Source organism: Phalacrocorax aristotelis, chromosome 1 (genome assembly GCF_949628215.1).
Source record: "Phalacrocorax aristotelis chromosome 1, bGulAri2.1, whole genome shotgun sequence".
Taxonomy (NCBI): Eukaryota; Metazoa; Chordata; class Aves; order Suliformes; family Phalacrocoracidae; genus Phalacrocorax; species Phalacrocorax aristotelis.
Window position 1 is genome coordinate 159,008,423 of NC_134276.1, and position 20,877 is coordinate 159,029,299.

General features: G+C 40.6%; 1 protein-coding gene across 1 annotated transcript; it reads left to right on the forward strand.

Annotated features, from left to right (window-relative positions):
- The first annotated feature begins 969 nt into the window (after nt 1–969).
- On the forward strand, nt 970–20,827 carry PWP1 (PWP1 homolog, endonuclein). Its single transcript, XM_075075768.1, has 15 exons — nt 970–1,124; nt 1,201–1,259; nt 3,543–3,697; nt 4,133–4,218; nt 6,603–6,699; nt 8,290–8,400; nt 9,137–9,267; nt 10,663–10,736; nt 12,904–13,000; nt 13,894–13,955; nt 15,717–15,828; nt 16,853–16,943; nt 17,788–17,909; nt 18,351–18,456; nt 19,121–20,827. The coding sequence occupies exons 1-15, from the start codon at nt 1,059–1,061 to the stop codon at nt 19,234–19,236; spliced, it is 1,485 nt and encodes a 494-aa protein (XP_074931869.1). The 5' UTR covers nt 970–1,058; the 3' UTR covers nt 19,237–20,827.
- The last annotated feature ends 50 nt before the right edge of the window (nt 20,828–20,877 follow it).

Here is a 20,877-nt window from a genome sequence, read left to right on the forward strand (position 1 = left end):
GAGCAACTGTTGCTGAAGGCAGTCAGTGTCCCAGCAAGTTCAGTCAGAAACCAAGCATTTGTCACCCCTTGGCCCAGGGGTGCAAACAGCCCCAGCAGCCTGGTGGAAAAGGACCTGGGTGTGTCGGTTAACAGCTGGCTGAACATGAGCCGGCAGTGTGCCCAGGTGGCCAAGAAGGCCACCAGCATCCTCACTTGTATCAGGAATAGTGTGGCCAGCAGGAGCAGGGAAGTGATTGTGCCCCTGTACTCGGCACTGGTGAGGCCGCACCTCAAATACTGTGTTCAGTTTTGGGCCCCTCGGGACAAAAAGGATGTTGAGGTGCTGGAGTGTGTTCAGAGAAGAGCAACGAAACTGGTGAAAGGTCTAGAGAATGTGTCTGATGAGGAGCGGCTGAGGGAGTTGGGGTTGTTTAGCCTGGAGAAGAGGAGGCTGAGGGGAGATCTTATCGCTCTCTACAACTACCTGAAAGGAGGTTATAGTGAGGTGGGGGTTGGACTCTTCTCCCAAGTTACTAGCGATAGGATGATAGGAAATGGCCTCAGGTTGCATCAAGGGAGGTTTAGATTGGATATGAAGAAAAATTTCTGTACTGAAAGAGTGGTCAGGCATTGGAACAGGCTGCCCAGAGAGGTGGTGGAGTCAACATCCCTGGAGATATTAAAAAAACGTGTAGACCTGGCACTTCAGGTCATGGTTTAGGAGGCATGGTGGTGCTGATTTGACGGGTGGACCTGATGATCTTACAAATCTTTTAGGACCCTAACTATTCTGCGATTGTACGAGCCAACCGCCGCGCAGGCCCCACCGCGCAGGCCCGGCCCTCTCAGGGCCCGCCCCCTACAGGCCAACCGCCTCTTCCCCCTGTAGCTACGCTTACGCCCCTCCCCTCCTCCCGGGCTTTCCCGGCGCTCGGAGATGACCTCACACGGCTCTGTCTCCGCCCCTTCCGTTTTTCCCTCGCTGTTGCAGACGGACCCGCCGTCGTGTACGTCACTCGGGGCGCGCCGGAGTCGCTCGCACGTGCTGTCCCGCGCCGCTCGCTTGCCGCCGCCGCTATGAGCTGCCCCGTGACGTGCGCCGCCTGGGTGCGCTGCGGCGTTGCCAAGGAAACGCCGGACAAGGTGGGGGCGGTGGCCGGGCTGAGGGACACCCTCCCCACCCCGCCGCCCCTCACCCCGCTCTGTGTCCCCCCCGCAGGTGCAGCTCAGCGAGGAGGAGCTGAAGCGCCTCATCGAGGAGGCCCAGGAGAGGCTGGGGTGAGCCGGGGGGGGCGGCCGGGAGGGCGGGGGCCGCGCTGGAGGCGGGGGTGGAGCCCCTCGGCCGTGCCGCTGACATTGTTGAGGCTTGGGGGGGGTTGCTGAAGCCCCGGCTCGGGGTTCAGCTGCGAGCAGTGGCGATGGGCGGCGGCCGGCGCGGGTTCCTCCTGAAGCGGCTCTGTCAGGTCAGCCCGAGCTCCGGGAGGGTCGTTGGTCCGGAGTGAGAAAGGAGAAACGTTGGGTGGAGGAGACACGGCCTTCGTCGTGGGTATGACAACATGGGGTCGCTTCCCGTGTGGTGCTTCAGGTGCCAACCCCGCGCCGTCGGACCAGCTGCGCGCTTCAGGTGACGGCTGCAGAGACCGCTCGGGGCACGGCCCCGCTGGAGCTGCCCTTCCCGCCTCGAGCGAGGACATAAGTTGGGTTTGTAACCGTGGGTGCTCTGGAGATGTGGCAAACCGACATGGAAGTCCTGGACTGGCTGCGAAAAAGTGGATGTGGCGGGTGAGGCGTTGTAGTGTAAGCGAGCCTGGAGGCCACAGTGGGGCTTGGAATGGCTCGGTATTTATGCTTTGGCAAAAAAGGCAAAACATCACTCAGGGGTGTATTTATGGTTCACATATGAAATGGGGCACATCATCGCTCCACTCAGCACTGAAAGCCCTTAGTTGTGTAGTTACGTTAAGTTTTGTTGCTCATCTTTTAAGAAAAAGGTAAATAAACTTACAAAAAGAATAACAGAAGTGATGGATTTAGGAAACATGATCTGTGGAAGACAATAATGGCTCTCTTTTGTCTAGAAAAAGATGAGGTATTGAGGTCTCTTTTCTGGCCTTTTCCAGTTAGATCTGTTCATAGATTTAGGCTTCTGTTTCTGTTTCAGCTCTGTAGGGTGTGTGGTTATACCACAGTATGTGTGATTGAACAGGCACAACAGGTAGCAGTAGAAGCTTTTATAGTTGGGTGAACATTATCCACCCTATTACTGTTAGACAGATCTGTGACTTTATTGCTGAACGGAGTGTTTTGTCCCAGAATGTGTTTTGTTCTGGTTTTTTAACAGTTCCAAAATAATCTTAAACATTTGGAAGATTATTCTTTTATGTTAATTTCTTAACCAGTTGTTTAATGTTTTCTGTTATCTGTGGTGTTACTTGTTTCTCCTTCTTGCATGTGAACTTTTGGGCTTTTGAGTGGATCCCTTTCTCTTGCAATTCAAAAACATGGAAAGATTTGAGGTGCTGTTTGTTAGTAATTATGCATTCTGTTAGATTTCAGCATGGAAATTTAAAGACCTTCCTTAACAACCAAAGGGGTTATGATCTCTTTATAACACCTGGAACTTTGTAGAATTTGTTACGATGTCAGTCACTTTTTTTCCTGGACAAAGATCACAAACCAGACTCAGATTTAGAATTTCCAGTGGTAACAAGATAATTAGAGATTCTGAATCTAAATGTGAAGTGTTTATTTTACTGAACAGATTATAAAAACAGGCTTCTGATATTTACCTTAGAACATATCTATGAGAACTACCTTAGCTCATTGTTGTCTGTAAATTTTGCATGCAGAAGGACAGAAATACAGTGTTCAGCAGGGATGAGTTCCTATGGAGCACGCTCCATTGAGGCAATCTGAGATGTCTGTTAGGTTCTCAGCTGATGTTTAACGCATGCTTCCTTTTACTGAGTTCCTTGCATATGGAATTGTTGCCACAAAAGTTCCGAGTTTTCTACATGTTGTATAATTTACCCCATAAGAAGTAGTCCGCAATATCTCCCTACCTAATGAGTTTTATGTTGCTTTTTCTTCTAATTAAGTATGGAAGTATGAGGAAATAAGGTATTAAATTGTGAAGAAATGCAAGAGTCATCACACATGACAGGGCCTGTGGGTGGGAAGAAAACAAGGCAGGATTTAATTGGACACATGCAAACGTACAGAAGTGAGGTTGAGAGCGTTGTATCCACACAAAAATAAAAGGGTAAGAGAAAGGGGTTTAGACACATGATTTAGCTCTGTCGAGCAAAGTTTGTGCCACCTTTTGTCACAAAAACTTTCAAGGAAAAACTTTCTCTGGAAGCCTGAGAATAATGTTGCCTTGTATTTTGGGAAAAGGTAGGAAAGGAGTGATTGGATTTCCAAATTATTGGCGTAAAGACTTAAAACCCATGTGAACAGCCAGGATTGTGTGCTAAAATTTTGTTAGCAGTGCCCTAAGCAATTACCTAGAGGCATTCTAATGTCTGTCACAGTTTCTCAGGGTTGTGTATCTTTAAACAGGGATGGCGCTGATGGTAGCGATGAAGGCCAGATGGCACATGGCACAAATGTAGCCAATCCTGCAAGAGCTAACTCTTCTCATAAAAATGAAGACCTCTCTGACAATGAACTGGATGAATATGATCTGGAAAATTATGATGAAGAAGAATCCACAGGTAAGAAAAACTTAAATTTTAGATATGCAGCATAAGTGAAGAACTTTTTTACTTCTTGTTGTACTTAAGTCATTCGTATCCTAAAACTGCACAGTGATATGTTTCAAATGCTGGAAATTCACATTTTGGATTATTTGCTTGTCCCAGTTTCAGAACTTATTTAGTGAGTGAAATAATTCAATGTCGCCCTCCCTGACACTAGAACCCAGAGCAGTGTTGGAAAGGCCATCACTACCCCCCTGCTGTAGTGCTGGAGCAGAGCAGCAGAAGCCCCTGAAAGCACGAAGCAATTTAGTTTCCTGAGGTTATGTTTGGAACTTGGAAGTTCATTCACTCTTGATATTTTGCAATGCAGGTAATACAGGCGTTGGTACAGGACATTCTGACTTCACCTGCCAATTACATGTATAAAAATATTCTGAAATTCCCATCTAGGTGATTTAACACTTGGAGACAATTTGGCTACTCTGGCAGTATACGGAAGTAATGATAATGATCCTTTCATCACTCTAAAAACCACTGTAAGTACTGGAAAAATATTAAATATCTTTAACTGATTTTTAAGTTTATGCTGTTTATTTTCCCACATGGCCTCAGGGTCTGTAAGTGCTTGCAGTCCTTTTCCAAAGGAGTGCCAGATTTTTGATCAGACAGAACTCTTTTCTTTTAAAGTTGCTCTGTGCAGTTCCCTCTACATGTGCTTTTTACATTTAAGTCAGACATTAAGGTGACTTGGCTCATTATTTAAAGCCACGTGCTTCTGTATGTGGAGGCGGTTTGTCACCTATCTACTAGGACCCAGAAAATGCTTGAAGAAATAACAAATCTCAGTATCTGAGGCCACTAATAACCCAAATTAGAAAACCTGACAGATTGCGAGACTTACACCTTCCACTAGTTTGTGGAAGAAACCAGGCTGAGGTGGACTCAGGCTACATGTCAAATTAGGGGTATGGCATAAAGAAATATGTCCCTGATTATTATGCGTGTATTCACAGCGTACTGTGTAGTTGACAGTTTCTGCCTGTATTAGTTTCCACCAAGTATCAGATCCGGAATATCTTTGCAGAAGCTGGCTTTGTAGGAGCTCCGCAGGGGGTGAAGAAGTCTCTGGCTGTAGCCTAACACAAGTTAACTGTCAGCAGTGCTGTCCTGGTATGCAGCCTGTTTGTCTTTTTCTGGGGAGCAGGGATGCAGCATGCAAGGCATGAGGTAATCATACTACTCTACCTAACATCGGTATTGCCTTAGCTAGAATATTGGGCGCCTTTTCAGAAAAGACGCAGAGGGATTCTAGAGAGTATCCCTTAGTTCAGTTCAGAAGGATAAAATGCAGCTTTTAATTGGCTTAACTATGTCAATTATGTTAATATGTGGAGAGATAACAGAAATCAGTTACAAGGTGAGGTTGTCTGAGAAGAGACAATGTAATGTAGAGGACAGCTGGGAGAGACTGTGATCATCTGGGGCAGGGTGATGGAGTAGGTGAATTTTTGAGGCCTCTTCGAAGCATAAAGGTTCTGAGACTCTTCTGGGTGCTGTCCTTTCTATACTATTTTGTATTGTTAACGAAGCTAGTAAGGTTGAACGAAAAGAGTAGCTGTAGGCTTCTACCACAGGGTCTAGTTTGTGTGTCAGCAGACTTTGTCAAATGCGCGTGGTCTCAGACAAGGAGTTGTTATGGTGACTTCGCATACTGTAGCAAAGGTTGAGGAGGAAGGCATATGACTTATCTTTAAAAGTAGTTCACTTGCTATGTGCATTTTGGGGCACTGTATGTTTTCTCTGTGTTCCACTGAGTGGTCGATGATTTTTCTTGCTCCTGTGTACCAATAGAGGAGAGACATGCTTTAAAAGTGATTTTTAATATTTTTTTTTAATAGTCAAAGAGGTGGTGTTTGCACAGGGATTCAGGGAGAGTATGAGCTGCATTTATTCTGTGTCAGAAAAGCTAACTTTCTTCCAGACATAGAAAAATAGAACACTTTTTTTCTCAGGCCTTTCTTCTACACTCGAGTTCTTTCCTCAAATTTGGAAGAATACTTTTTAGTGCTTCAACATGCGTTTTATGTTGTCTTTTGGTATTTACTATTAGTACTGTTGAAGACTAAGTGCTATGTGGCATTAAGTTGATGAATTCAAAGGATTGCAGTACTTGATAGAATTCAAATATAGAAAAGATGCTGGAAGTGAATAAAAAAGAAAATCAAGTCTTGCAACGAGAAGTTCAAAAAGTCTTGTATGTGTTGTATATTTGAAGGATGGTACTCTGTTTGTGTAAGACTATTGACTTTTATGTAGGGTTCTTAGTTTTCCACTAACAAAAATTCCCTGAATGCCTTCCATTCCTCAGTAACAATGAAAATTAGATGAGAGGTTGCATCTGTTCCGGTACAGCTGAATGCCCAGTATAGCTGTAGGCAGTACTTTTCTGGAAATATTTTCCAGAAAGTAGACAATGCTTTAATGATCTTGGAATTGCTTCCTGGATGTGAGGAGCAGTTACAATACACTCATTGTGTAAAAAGCTGTTACACTACATAAATGTTCAAGGCATGAGGGCACAAGGGAAATAAGCTGTGTATGTGGGCTCCTGGTGGGGATTCTCTTCTCAGCCATGGGTTGCATCATGGTAGCCTCAAAAGATGGTTTCATATTTGGTAATTAAACATCTCTCTAAATCTGCTGAGGTCCTTCTGTCTATACAATAACTATTTGGTCTCCCCATGATGGAGTCTGGTTCCTGTCTTTCTCTGTTTACCACTATAAGACAGTTTCAGCAGCAGGGTGTTGGTTTTTTAGAGTTTTCAGCTATGGATAAAAGTTATTACTGCTTCAGTCTTTTGAATGTGTGTTGTTTAGCGCCTTGCTTAACATCTGTTGTCCTCTCCTTTTCGCTGTTCAGGATCAATATGAACAGGAGGACTTCTTGATTAAGCCCAGTGACAATCTTGTCCTTTGTGGCAGGGCTGATAAAGACTACTGTAGTTTGGAGGTCCATGGTAAGTAACATAGGATTTGTTCCTTACAGTGAACTTAAGGAATATGTCTTGCCTGTCCTGTTCCATACAGCTCTGTAGAGGGGCAGAGGTGTTTTGTCCAAGTCTTATTTTCTCCCTATCTGCCCTGTGTGTTTTGTCCTCTTTCCTATGTTGTGGTGCTTTTGCCACTTTCCAGAACTGGAGTATTTAATGTGGAGTTACTGTTATTTGGAGGATAGTGTGCCTTTATCAGGCTGTATAGATTTCCTTTCCTTATTTAATTCCTAATGACACTTAGAAAATACTATGGCATTTTTATTCTCTGAACATACAATCTTTCTTCCAAGCAGTCTTACTTTCCAGATCATGCAAGCTTCCTCTAGTGGTTTGTTGTTAGGTTTTTTCACTTGCTTTCTCCTTGCTTCTTTGAATGCGCTTTCCACTGCTAGGAGTGGAAGAATCAGCACCTTTTTATCATCTTAGTTTTAGAAGAGATGATCCTTAATAAGGTCTGAATACTACTTGTTGGAGAGAAGGGTTTAGTTTTTCTGTGTAAAAGATTTTTGTGTTGCAGCAAGGAGTACTGCTGAGTGTGCTGAAATTATCATCTCCTCCTATGGTGGTTCTTCGGGGGAATGTTTCTGGCCGCTTCTGCCATGGTACTTGTTTCTGCAAGCAAAGTATTCTATTTTAAGAGAACGGCAAGACCAAAGTGTTTGAAGGCATCTCTTCAGATACCAGCATCTGGCACTTTTTGTATCTGGGGGTGTTTACAATTTTTAAAAACTCTGTTATTTTCCCAGTATGAACTTATAAAACTACAGCACAGGCTTCTGCAGTTCATAACATTGGGTAGACCTGTCTTAATTACTAAGACTACTTAGTTAACTGAAGTTAACTGAAGACTTCAGTTAGTATCTGAACATCTGTCATGTTCACTTAAAAACAGCACAGTGATTTTGTGTGTGTGATGATAGCATTTTATTAAAATAATTAATGTGCTTTATCTGCTGTTCAGTTGGTAAATTTTTTTATTATAAGGAGAAAAATAGCTGGCTATAGCATTTAGTATGTGGTTGCTTTACCAGAACTCTCCATGTATCGCAGTTGCAACCTGCTAAAGGTAACTTCATCTGACTTCTTCAGCTTCCTTTGATTCGGAAACTGTTTGTCTTTTACCTTCATTTCGCCTTTGATTGTATCTAGAATTCTTTTTTTAATTGCTTATTCTATAAAATGAATGTCTAAACCTTCATTAATGTATCCTGATGCAGAAAGTGGTGGTGATAGATACAGAGTGTCTATTTTAAAGTGACCTTACAAACAAAGTAGTGTAGTATGCTACCAATAAAATGTCTAAGCTTTGCTGAGCTTGTTGCTTCTATCTAAAGTACACAGGAGTATGTTTGGTTTGTGTATTTCTATGAGGCATAACATTAGTACTTGGAGGCTCTGGCCTCTACACTAGAATTCTGAACATGCAGCGAATTTACATTCTGGATCTCTGACAATTTAATGTTTGCCACATCTGCCTTTTGCAGAAGTGAACTGTTAGTAGTTGCTTGCTTTCCCTCTTCACCGATGTCTTGTGTATCTTTAATTCTCTTTCAGTTTATAATCATGAAGAGAACTCATTTTATATACATCATGATATTCTCTTGCCGGCTTACCCTCTAAGTCTGGAGTGGTTGAATTTTGATCCTAGTCCCGATGAATCACTAGGTAAATTACAAAGGATACTGTAAATATCGAGTTAAATAACTTTTGCTTGAAAAGTATGTAAATGGAATGTTGTCACTAAAAACTTCCTCCAGTGGTATGAACAGAAATAAAACCAAGATACTGAGATGGAAAAACTGAATATTGGTTTTTTTGGTCCGGTGATACAGTCATCTTAGTGATGCTGCCGTAACAAGTGATTTGACTAAACCCCTGGTTTTATTATAAATAACTGAGTTCTTGTCAATTACCAGACCAAGCTCTTCTCTAATCCATTTTCCATTTGCAGATGAAAGGTTGCTTTTGTTCAAAATCATAATGGCCAATGCAGTTCATTAACTGTAAAACACAGCAACATTTATATAAATTTATGTACTTAGTAATATTTTTCCTGTTTTACAGAATATTTTTTTTTTGTTATTTAGCACAGGGAATGTGGGGTTTTTTTCCTTCTTAAAAAAAACAAACAAAATGTGGAACTTCGTACAGCTTCTTTGAACAAATATTTGTACTGGAGGGGAATTATATTGGAGAACAAGTAAATTTTTCTCTGGCCACATCTGCTGTCAGTTGGTATTTTTGATTTGCTCCTGTCAGTTAAAATCATCAAAGATGTTCAAGTAGAAGATTCTGGCACATAAGTTTTACTTAATCAAAGAAATAAGCAACAGTTGGATTGCCAGATATGCCGTTTCATAACTCTAAATAATTGTGGTTGCGTTTGGGTTTCTGCTTGTAGGAAACTATGTTGCAGTGGGTAACATGACCCCAGTTATTGACGTTTGGGACCTTGATATAGTAGAATCCTTAGAACCAGTCTTTTCTCTGGGAGACAAGAAGGAGAAAAAGAAGAAAAAGAAAGTAAAGAAAGTAAGTATTGCAAAATGGTTTATCTGGTTGGATGGAGGAAACTTAGAGCAAGGATAATGTTACTCACTTTTTTCCCTACACTGAAAAAATCATGGATAGTCTGGTTTAATTCTGTCTGTCCTGTTGAAAGATGGTATTTAGACAGGTTACAGAAGGTAATGTCATGGTCATCTGCGATAGGTTGAAATTAGTATTTTCCTGTGACTCAGAGTTGAAAAGGCATTGAGCAATGAAGGACAAGGTTGACACTAATAAAATACATTCACTCAGGATTCCCCTCTGTTAGCTTTATCTATCTAAAATTTAAGTATATATAAGATAGTCATCATCATCATAAGATGATTGCATAGAGACACCCCCAGAGAATGGCTGAGTTTCTTTTAGTGGACTGCAAGGAAAAACTTAACTACCAAAGAGGAAGGCTGAGGTTTAGACTGGATCCAAAGTTACATGAGATGAATCAGAGACTCATTGTGTTCCTGAATGTGTTGTTATGATTTGTCCAAATTCTTTGGTATGTAAAACAAGTATGGAAGATAATCTAGAACATTAAAGTTATGTTTTGCTTAGAGTAGATGCCTCAGAAAGTGCTTAAAGACTCCCTAGAGTAAATGGGGAAGGTGAACACTGGGTATATAGCTAATCTTGGTTTCCCAAACAAAGGAGCACTGCAGTGTTAGTCAGCTAAAGAACCGCTCTGTGAAATTGTGAAGGGGGTTTACGTCTTAAGCTCTCAGACGTTCTGGTTGTAAAAATAATAGGAAAAAAATATCCTTGGAAGGGCAATTTGTTCTGTGAAACTTGCGTCTGAAAATCACTGAGTGATCAGATTTGCTGTTGAAGATACCATTCATAAATGTTACCTCTGTGTGAAATACTAGTTGTTCTTTGTATGGATAACTAAAGCCTGGAATTAAGAACAGAAGAGGAATGGGGTGGCTTATGGGTGGTTTCCAGTTGCTGTCCCAGTAAACTTGGAAGCTTAACCATTTTAAATTAGAATTTGTAGGAGCTGGCAGCTACAAGGACCTAAAGCTCAATTAATTGGGAGGAGGGAGAGGGAACTGCCAGGAGTGTTTAGAAAGAAGCTGAAGAAGCTGCACATCAGCTGGAGACAATGAAAATTCTTCTGCTAGCCTGAAGGGAGTAACCAGTTCTGTAAGCCCACCAGCTGTGAATGGAGATTGGGGTAGGATGAATCTGAGATCTGGGGTAGGAGGTGAGGTGTAGGTACTGCAGAGGCAGTTCTATAAAAAGTCTTGTTTCAGCAAGTGAGAACAATATAAAACATGAAGTTGTTTGTGAAGGCATTAAGGACTTCATACTAATATGTTGTAATGCTTGATTTCCGTTGAAGCTGTGATTTTCAAAAGTATATTATATCTGCATATACAGAGTTTGTCTTCAGAAGAGACAGTGAAAGGACATACTGATGCTGTGCTTGATCTTTCATGGAATAAACAAAGCAGGTAAAAGAATACTTGGATAACAATAGTTGGTTACTAATTTGTGTACTTAATTAGGCATAATTTTTCACACAAAGCCAAAATCTTATGTAGTGTAACATTGAACTTGAAAGCAGTGCTGAAATTAATCAATTCTCAAAAATACACCCCCCCTTTTTTTTAACTAGCAGTCTTGATTTATGTTTCTTTTTAAAGCCTGTATATTGCTGCAGATAGCTTTTTATTTTGCAAGTTGTCTAGATGAGGGCAGAGCTAAGGTGAGTCTAAGCCATTTGATGCAGGAGCTACATTTAAGTCGAATGCACAAATGGAAGAAGCAGAAGAGCTGCCCTGATCTGCCAATGACCTAAAACATAATTTCAACAGACAGAAGTAGATTTACAGAAGGAAGTCCTTACTATGCTGGTCTTTCCCTCTGGCTTTTGCACCAGAGCTGTGAACAGAAAAGAGAGTGTAAAAGCCCTAATAGCACAGTTACAGAAATGCCTCTGAGCTTTGGGTCATCTTGTGCAGAGAGAATTCCCTGTTGCATGAATGAACTAGCAATGTAGTGCTGCTATTGAAGCAACACAAAGCTGGCCCATCTTCGGGGAGAGGTCAGGGACAATGTGCTGACTGAAATAAAGATGCTGCTGGTTTTTTATTGCTTAGGTGTTTTTTAGCAGTTCAGCTGTCCGAGGATCCTCAGCATGGGCCTTGCAACTGTTCCAGTCAGACATGGGCTGATTTTTTGTTTTTTTTTTTTTTTCCCGCTGTCATAAATGTCTCAGAAGTTACACATAGTCAGCTCTGCGTACTCCTGATCAGCAGGTGTAAGCCTTCATTTACAATGCTTTGCTATCTAGATATGGAACAAGGAAACATCCACATAGATGTGCAGTAAATGTACATAAATTGCACTCTTTAATTTACAGTATGTTGTCTACTGTTCTTAAATTATACATATGCACAGAGTGTGGTAGTGATCATTCCACAGTGTTACTGAAGAGCAGCTTTCATGTACCTATGAACAGTTGTCTGGTGATAATATGGAGGCAAGTCACAAAAATAATGGCTACAATAATTAAGTGTCTGGAATGCATAATTCTGTAATGTGCTGAGTTACAAACTCATCGATACTGGTTGATTTTTCTGGAAATAAGAACAGCCTTGAAGTGGGAAGTTTAGGGGCAAAACAAGGAACTCCTTGGAGCAGCTATATTTAAATGTTTTGGTAGTGGTGTTTTGTTTGGTGTGTTTTGTTTTTGTTTTTTAAGCAAGACATACTGTCACAAGTCTGTAAATAACTTTCTGCCTGTAGGTCATAATGATGTTACTGTAAAATGTTCTCGTAGCCTTCACTATGCATTTTCTTAACTTTCCCTTGTAACATCGTCTGGGAGAACAGTGTTTCCAGGATAATGTTAGCTCTTCCAGTCAGAAACGCTTGGTTAGTATTAAAAAAAAAAGTGTGTGGGGAGCAGTTTCAATCAGAAACAGCACATTGAGGTAACAGATCTGTTTTTAAGAGCAATGGTAGCAATTGTGCTGTGTATTTGACAGGCCTTTGGGAATGTTTTGAGGGTTTTTTTCTGATTAAACTTTTAAACTATGTGTTTATTGCATTGACATAACTGGTCAAATTTAAGTTGAAATATGAGGTCTGTAAACTAACAAAAACGTTAGCGGTTCTTTTCAGCATTCTGTGAAGGATGTACAGTGTTGGGTCTTCAGTAGTTATATAAACACTCGGATACTGGAGAGCAAAATATTTTAAAAACAGGTTTGACTCTTGGCTGTATGCATATGCAAATAAAACTAAGTTGCATAGGTAATGTTTAAAAATACTATCTTAATGTCAAAGGAAAGGAAGTGCTTAAAAGCCTTTCTTGCTTAGTTTTGTTCAGGAAATCTTCCATTAAATTAAATTTTAAGTAGTGTGGAGGGGGAAATAAAAGCAAACTGTCACTTATAAATGTTGAACTAGTATAATGTAATATAGCCTGTTAATAATCTTTACTTGTAATTTAGAATTACCTTCAGGAAATTATTCCTCAGGCTTGACATACAGTCTGGAGACCAGAGTGTATTTGAGTTCAGAATCAGGCTCTGCATGTATTTTGGTTTTTTGACCATTATTTGTTTGCATCTGTGTAAAGATTTCTAAAACTTATTTTTGATCCATTATCAGGAATGTTTTAGCAAGTGCGTCTGCTGACAGTACTGTGGTTCTGTGGGATATGTCTGTGGGTAAGCCAGCAGCCAGCCTGATGCTACATACAGACAAGGTATGTAATAATTGCTATGTTTCTTCCACTGTAAAATACAGAGAAAAAAATAACTGTAGTTTTTCATTAGCTGCTCGGTAGTGAACCCGTAGAACAATAATTCTGCAACTGTCTAACAACTGTGCAGAATTGTTTAAATTTCTGAATTAGTTGCTTCGGCGAACACCACCCTATTTGCTTTTTAAAATGTTATGTAACTTATCCTTTAGAAAGTCTGCAAAGATTTACAGCGGTTTTAAAAATGCCTTTTGTGTGAAAACCCCGATTGCTGGGAATCTAACAGTGCTGGTATAAGCTACAAAAAACAGATCTCTGAGCGTAGGTGAAACTGTAAATCTCCCTTAAAAGAAACAATGAGTGTTGGTTACAGTTTGTTCTAGGTAAGAAAGGTTTAAAGTAAATTATACTAAAATAACATAGTGATGAATACATCAGAAATTAATTAATCTCATAGTAATTAAAATGTGAAAGTTAGTTATTCATGGCTATAACCTTATTTTGCTGTTAGCAAAGTCACTGCCCTTAGCAAACTCCTGATTTTCATTTTTTGCTAACATCTGCATTTTTCCCCAAACTGGAAGCAGCTATTCTTTTACCTCTTCTGGCTTTTTTTTAATATCTAGAAGGGGGGCATATGGTTCTGTTCAGTTAAATTATGTTGGAAAATATCTTGTTTGCACTGGGTGCGATGTTTGAAATAAATGTAATGTTCATCTCTTGCACTGTTTTATGAGAAATCTGAGTATCAACAAGCTTAATAGGAGGGTGTTTTGGGGGGAAATGTGCTGGTTTTGAGGAGGGGGGGTTGTGCTCTGTTTGTTCAAAGAAAGTTCCTGTATATGTGTGTGTTATCTCAATGCTTATTTTTTAAAATAAAATCTTCTGTTCTCTAGGTCCAGACAGTGCAATTTCATCCGTTTGAAACTCAGACCCTTATTTCTGGATCTTACGATAAGTATGTCAGAGTAATGTTTTCAAATGTTCCATGTGGAAGGGTGGTAGTATTGAATTAAGCCCGTTAAGTTGCCTCATGTTTTCCTTTTCATTTGCTTATAACTGTGCCGAATTTGAATAATGTTACTGTTTTTTTCCAGTAAGGTAGCCAGGTTTGTATGTGGCCAAAATGAAGTTTTCCTTACCTCTTTCTCAGGACTAGCCAAATCCTTTAACCATCTGGACTGACATTTTCTATGCCAGGTATCTGACTGAATTTATTTCTTAATTTGGCCTTACGGCATTTTCTGCATTGGGAATGTGTCATGGGTCCTTCCTGTGAAAACTTGTCAAGGTTTTGCCAAACTGTAAGACCAGGGTAGGGGCATGAGAGGACTTCAAAATCCCAGTCCGCTCCCTACAACCTCTATTAATAGGCATGGCCATAGCCAAAGTTTAACAGGCTGCCTCCTGTGATTGCACCTTGGAGATGCTGTGAAATGATTTGTGTCTGCACACTTGGACTAGCTCTGTAATTGCTGCTCTTTATAAGCCAAACTTCCCCTCTGCTCTCCTAGGGGTAACTTTTAAATTTTGTTCTATAACCATGATTTCTTTTTTATATCGGCTTTCTTACTGTGTTTTTAAGACTCTGTCCTTGTGTTAAAGTGTTTAAAGACTTGTCAGTCTTTAGCCAGGCCTTTACGTTCTCTGTCTTGTATTATGCTCTCACTATGTCTGCTTAAGTAAAAGTGTCAGAGAAAAGCCCTTTATTGCTGTTAGGAACCTGCTTCTGTCCACTTTCCTCTCCCTCGACTTCCTTCCATAAAAATAAGAAGGAAAAAAAAGTCCAAACACTGAGACCAGTTTCTCGATCCATTTTTAGCTAGTCCGTTGATCCGACAGACACCTATAAACCAGTGTACTGTCAGTAAACTGCCTTTGAGAATGTTTCCTGTAAGCCTTCCCAGGACCACATGCTAGTCAATGAATATTGGCAGATGCCTTCATAACCTGACAGTTAGACTGCTAAAAATTGCTTATGTACTAAAAGTGTTGTTGTAAAATGCCTGGTAAAAGAGCTGAGAAAGCTAGATCTTTTTTCTTCCTTTAATTGTAGGATAGAGTCGGAGTGGGTTACACTGTGAATGTAAATTGTGGTGAGGTGTTGCGAGGGTGACGTCGGTGCTCCTTCCTTGCATTTGCATCAAGGAGCTTTCTGAGTTGAGACAGATTCTGCCACCACTGGACTGGGCACAAGCCTGTAAAGAATCCCAAAGGACCCACTAACTCCCATGTGCTCTTTCTCTTTTTTTGGAGCAGCATCTCCCTAACCGCTTGTAAAGATTAATTTTTTTTAATTAAAGCATGTTTGAAAATGTGTGTATACGTATTGCAACTTTATTTCTTTAGTGCATTTTTTGAACAGTCTTTACTTGAGTTTACTGAAGTCTGTTCATAATTAAGTGATATATTTGCATAATTATGATCTCCTGTATGATAAATATCTTATTGAGCAAATTCGTGCTCTCTTTGCTTAAATAGAATGGCTGCTTGTAAACAAGATGAAACGTTGAAGCATATGGAAAAAGCTTGTGCTTATCTGAGGAATTTTCATCTGTTATTGAGTCAGAAGACTAAATAGTGAAGTTGTTTCCATTTTCATTTTTGAACTGTAGTTTACATGGACCTTCTGTAGATGCCAGTGGTAAAAAAAAAAACCTTCATAAAGTATTCTGCCATGATTTTTTTTTTCTTAATTTCCTATCTGTTTTTCCCATAGATCAGCTGTGCTGTATGATTGCAGAAACCCACAAGATAACCATCGAATGTGGCGGTTTAGTGGTCAGGTTGAAAGAGTAACCTGGAATCACTTCTCACCTTGTCATTTGTTAGTGAGTACATGCTCTTCCATTCTTGGCCTGTTGAGTGTTGCCATTTCATTTAACCTGTATTTTCGTGTTCATAATGTTTCCGAATCATGTAATGGACCTGATGGGAAGTTGGTCTGTTGGCATTGCTTACTTTAAAAATGCAATATGTGGGAGGGTGGTTTTAAGTAGTTTTTTTTTTTAACAAGTACATCGAGACCATCTACTTATGTGATGCCTTAATTATGACAGAAGAAAAGCAATTGATGCTGCTGCATTTTTACTTCAGAGGCAACTTCTTTGCCATGTTGTTATAGTGTTCAGTGCCTGGGATATATTTTCCTTTGCATAGTTGCTATTGTGTTTCATGTAATGAGGCAGTTGCAGCTGAGAAGTAGCTAATTAGAACCAAGATGCTGAATATTAATTCAGTGTTTCAAATCAGCGCTAGAGGGCACTGTCCTCCTGTCTGCTATAGAGTAAAAATACCTCAGTTTTGTCAAGGTTTTTATAACACAACTTTTAAACAGAATTCAAAACCAAATGTTTTTTATTATTTCAATGGGTGTCTAGTTCTGTTTTTGTGTACAGCTAATAAAAGCAGTTTCTCAGTTCTGTTGGGATTATGATGTAGATATGTCAGTAAAATGATGCTTAGCTTTGCACAGGGCTATTGTGCAGCCACGGGATGGCTCCAGAAAGTTTGAACTACAATTAAGAGATTAAAGGCTCTGTATTTCATTGCCTAATGAGAAAGCCAAGCTTAGCAGTGCAACCGTCTCCAAAATACAGTTTAAGAAATTTGTATAGGATTAAGACTTAGTCCCTGCAGCATAGTTTAGGTACATAGAATAGCTCAGGCGCCAGATGGATGGAGACTGACTTCGGGCGTGCAGAACAGTGTACACTGTGTAGTGTGCCCTGCTGAGAAGTAGTGTAAGTCTGTCTCCAGCCACAGGGATTTAATAGAGGGTGGGTATTTCACAGGAGCTGTTTTACAAATGAGTGACCATGGCTGTTTGTTTTTAAAACGTTGTGGTTTCCTTAGGCAAGCACAGAGGATGGCTTTGTGTACTGTCTGGATGCTCGTTCTGATAAGCCGCTGTTTACTCTGAAAGCTCATGATGAAGAAGTGTCAGGTAAATTGTGTGTGTGTGTTGTGTTTGTCCCCAGTGGCGAGGCACATCTGGAAGATGTCTTTAACCGGTATGACTGAGGTGGTAGTGATTCCTTGCTTAACAAATTAGAGTTGAGCACAGTAATCATGGGCAGCTGGCGTGTGAAACACATCTCTGCTGAGAAGCTGTTATAAGCAAAGTATTTGAACAGCAGTGAACTTTTCTCAGTGAATATCGTGAATGAGCATGTCAAAACAGATCTGGTCACTTGGGACGCACTCCCTGTGCTCTTTGGGTGAGGAAGAATAATATACAATCTGGTCCAGGATTATGAACTATAATGTTTACCTCCTGTAGTAGTAATTATTTTATACTGACATTCAGTCTGGAGATGATTTAGGTATAGCACATGGGAAGGTTTTCACATTGCCTCATTTAGGCTACTTTAATTATTTGATCAGTGTAGAAGCTTCTAAGTAGCAAATGGAAGCACCCGATTAGGTGTCTAAAATGAGATCATGTGAATATGCCCCATCATCTTGGATAGCAAAGGAGATGGTCTTTGGCAAATGAAGAAAACTACCTGGGGAAGCCAGATCATGTGAAGTAAGAAGCAGAACAGTGGCTTCTTTGCCCTGTTACTGTTGTTGGATTGAGAGACTACCTGAAGTCAGTTTGCTCTCACTACAGGGAGCGGTGGCAGCGTGAAACGTCCGTTAGCTTTTTGCTCCTTTGTGCTGGAAGAGAGTTTAGCGTGAGGAGAATATTAGGTTTGTTCTCATGACTTCGCTTCAAAATGTGTCCTTGTCTCTGTGAAATCCTGGTTACCTGGTGCTCTCACACTGCCCCACTCTTCATCTTCCAGGGCTACAACTAAGCAGTCAGATCAAAGGGTGCCTTGTGACATCATCTGCTGACAAATATGTGAAAATCTGGGATATCCTGGGAGACAGACCAAGTTTAATTCATTCCAGGAATATGAAAATGGTAGAGTAATATTCATTTCTTGATTCCAAGATGGTTTATATGTAAACTGTCTGCTTAGAACCTTGTTTTACATAACATAACATCTTTTAGGAAAAAAAATATCACATCTGTGTATTCTGGGTAAATCATGCTCGTTACAGTGCAGTATTGAATTCGACATGTAATTGGCAGACTGCATCAACACCTCAGACCTCAACACCCGATACAATGTTCTAACAAGAACTATAGGTACCCCAACGTGTATCTGCCAGGTTCAAGATGAAGATGTGATTTACTGTTTGTAACTAGCAGCTCTTGAATTTGTGTCTTTACAAAATAAGTTTCAGGAAACTTAAGAGAGCTCACATTTGCTAAAACTTGCTTGGTGAAAGGATTTTCAGATGACAAATTCATTTTAGGATGGTATTTTTTAAAAAAATCCTCTTTCTGTCTCCCTCCCAGGGCGTTCTCTTCTGTGCAGCTTGCTGCCCTGACTTCCCGTTTGTTTTTGCCTTTGGAGGAGAGCGAGAAGGGCTGCGTGTTTGGGATATAAGCAAGATAGCTGCAGGTAACATTCTCATTCCTTTGAATCTTGTGGTTCTCCCCTTGTTCCCTGTGTGTATTTGTATATTCAGTAATGTTTTGTGGCTCTGAGAGAAACTGTAGGTTAATATTTTTAAATACCCCAAGACTGTGTATGTGTTCATGTTTTCAGCTTCAAAAAATGTAGGTGTTTTTCTAACTTGGAGAACTGTGTTTGCCACATTTATTTTCTTGTAGCTAAACGTGGGATGATGTAACACCTGATTTCTTGCAATACCCATGTTTTACTTTTTTCTTAATGTTCCTGGTGTAATCAAGTATCACATTCTTGAGCACCTGTAGGAATAAAAGTGAGGACTGGTTTTGACTGGTTGTAACTACATGTAACTAAACGGCATGAATTTTTGGAGAAGGCTTTCAAGAGCTTGGTGGAAACCAGAGAGACTAAAACCACAAATAAATTATTTAAACTTAACGTTTGCTCTTCAAAACACATCCATTTCACAGTACTTAAGTACAGGAATTACACACAGGAAAACCTCTAGAGATGCTCTGGGGGAGAAATAACAGGACTTTAGAACTGCACCAGGTTAGGGTTTCCATTCTGTGATGCTCACCGTGCTTTACCTGCTGTGCTGCTCTCATCTCTGGAACAGTACAATGTAAGCAATCCCCTGTCTGTGTTGCAGTGAATGAAGTTTTTGGAAACAGAGAGAGACTTGTTCTGGCTGGTACCACCTCTGTAGCTTGCAGCTCTGTGGCCGGAAGTACCAGCAATGATGCGGAGACAGCAATGGAATCGTGATGGACCGAACAACACAAAATCGAAGTAATTAATGGGACTATGATGAACATGCATTCTACAAATCCCCGTTTTGGTGAGAGTTCATAGAAATTACTCTAGTGTCTTGCAGTCTGCAGGGTTCTTCATCTCAGACAAAGAAACGTCATGATGTGGTTAAGCTCTACGTCAGCAGGTCCAAGTTCCTGCCTCTATTACTGGCTTTGAAAGATTAAATCACTTGCTTTTGCCTGAGATAATGATCCCTGAAACAGGGATCATATGTATAAAGTTGATATATAAAACGAAATCGTCACTAGACAAGCATCCTGCTTCTACCAGAAGTTTGTTGAATACTGCAAAGAAGGTGAATCTCTTCTAAAGGCATAAAGAAACATACTTCAGACAGCAGTTGTGTAATAAATAAACAAAAGCTGAGTGAAATGACAAGCGTAAATAGATAATTTATCCTTAATTTAAGGCTAGATTTACTGATTTCTGATACAGATTTTGGAAGTTCTTGTATGTAACTTTTTAAAGTCTTAAACGTATTTCTTGGGCAGTAAGTTGGAATCCCCGAGCAGAATCTTGAAATGCATTTGTAAGGCCTCAGACTACCAGTATCAAACCAGAAGTACCCCAGCTGTATCCCATCAAGATTAAGGGTTTCTTTCCCTGGTTCCACAGCACCTGAAGCTTATTGATCTTGCCTGTGTATTGGGTTTTTCTTCAAGCTCCAAAGATTTATATATATTTTAAAAAATATATAAATAGAATTAGAACTGAAATAAAGAGCTACTACTCAGAAGAGGATGAGAGGCTGCCAGGACACGAGGCGAGGGTAGGGATCTCAGCTGGTCACTGTCACTGGTCAAAGCTGTCCATGTTACATTACATACTCATGTTCTTAACTCCTCCCAGGTGTTTCTCCCTGAAACCTGAAGGCCTAACCACTGACTTAAACACTTCATTTATAGCATCAGGAACCTATCCAAGGAATGTGACTCAAACGATTTCCTCACATTTAAAATGAACACCCAAGTGCCTTACCCCAGGCTAGAAGTTAAACGATACTCTTACCCTCCTGTCAAGTGCTTCTCTTTCCACATACTGGAAGGTGTCTTATTAAAGTGCTGCTGCTGCAAAAACACTGAGTATTAAAGCAACTGGTATCAAAGCAGCTGTAGTGTCAGTGCATAGAGTTGACAAGCTCTTGGCCCCGCTCTCCACCCTAGCTCACGGTAACACGTTCTGGTGAGGCAAAGCAGATAAATGGTAGCAGTACAAATGGCAGGTGGGGAAAAGGCAGGGCTTCCAGGTTTCCTTCCCATCCCTTAAGTGGCTGCTTCTAAATCCAATGTTTCTAGTCTGGTGACAGGTGTTTAGCATGGCTCTACAGGAACCAAGAATATTTTGGATGTGTTGACATTCCTGCCTCAATCCTTTCTCTGCCAAGCAATAGTGAACAATGTGTGAACCACAAATTAACAACTGCTTTTGTGAAGCCTAAGACGGTGAAAGCATCGGAACCACCTCTGTTCAAGTGCTCTCCACTGAAGAGCTGCAAGTTTTTCTAAACCTTTCATTTGAAATAAACGCTTTGTGTTATGCTCTTTGGGGGTAGTAATTTCTATTACCTCTACCGCTGGTATTAATTGGTGCTGT

Excerpts from the sequence above, each read along its gene's own strand:
- PWP1 (XM_075075768.1), top strand. The coding sequence starts at position 1,059 with ATGAGCTGCCCCGTGACGTGCGCCGCCTGGGTGCGCTGCGGCGTTGCC. Across the intron at positions 4,219-6,602 it reads TCATCACTCTAAAAACCACT|GATCAATATGAACAGGAGGA; the intron begins GTAAGTACTGGA and ends TTCGCTGTTCAG. Across the intron at positions 10,737-12,903 it reads TCATGGAATAAACAAAGCAG|GAATGTTTTAGCAAGTGCGT; the intron begins GTAAAAGAATAC and ends ATCCATTATCAG.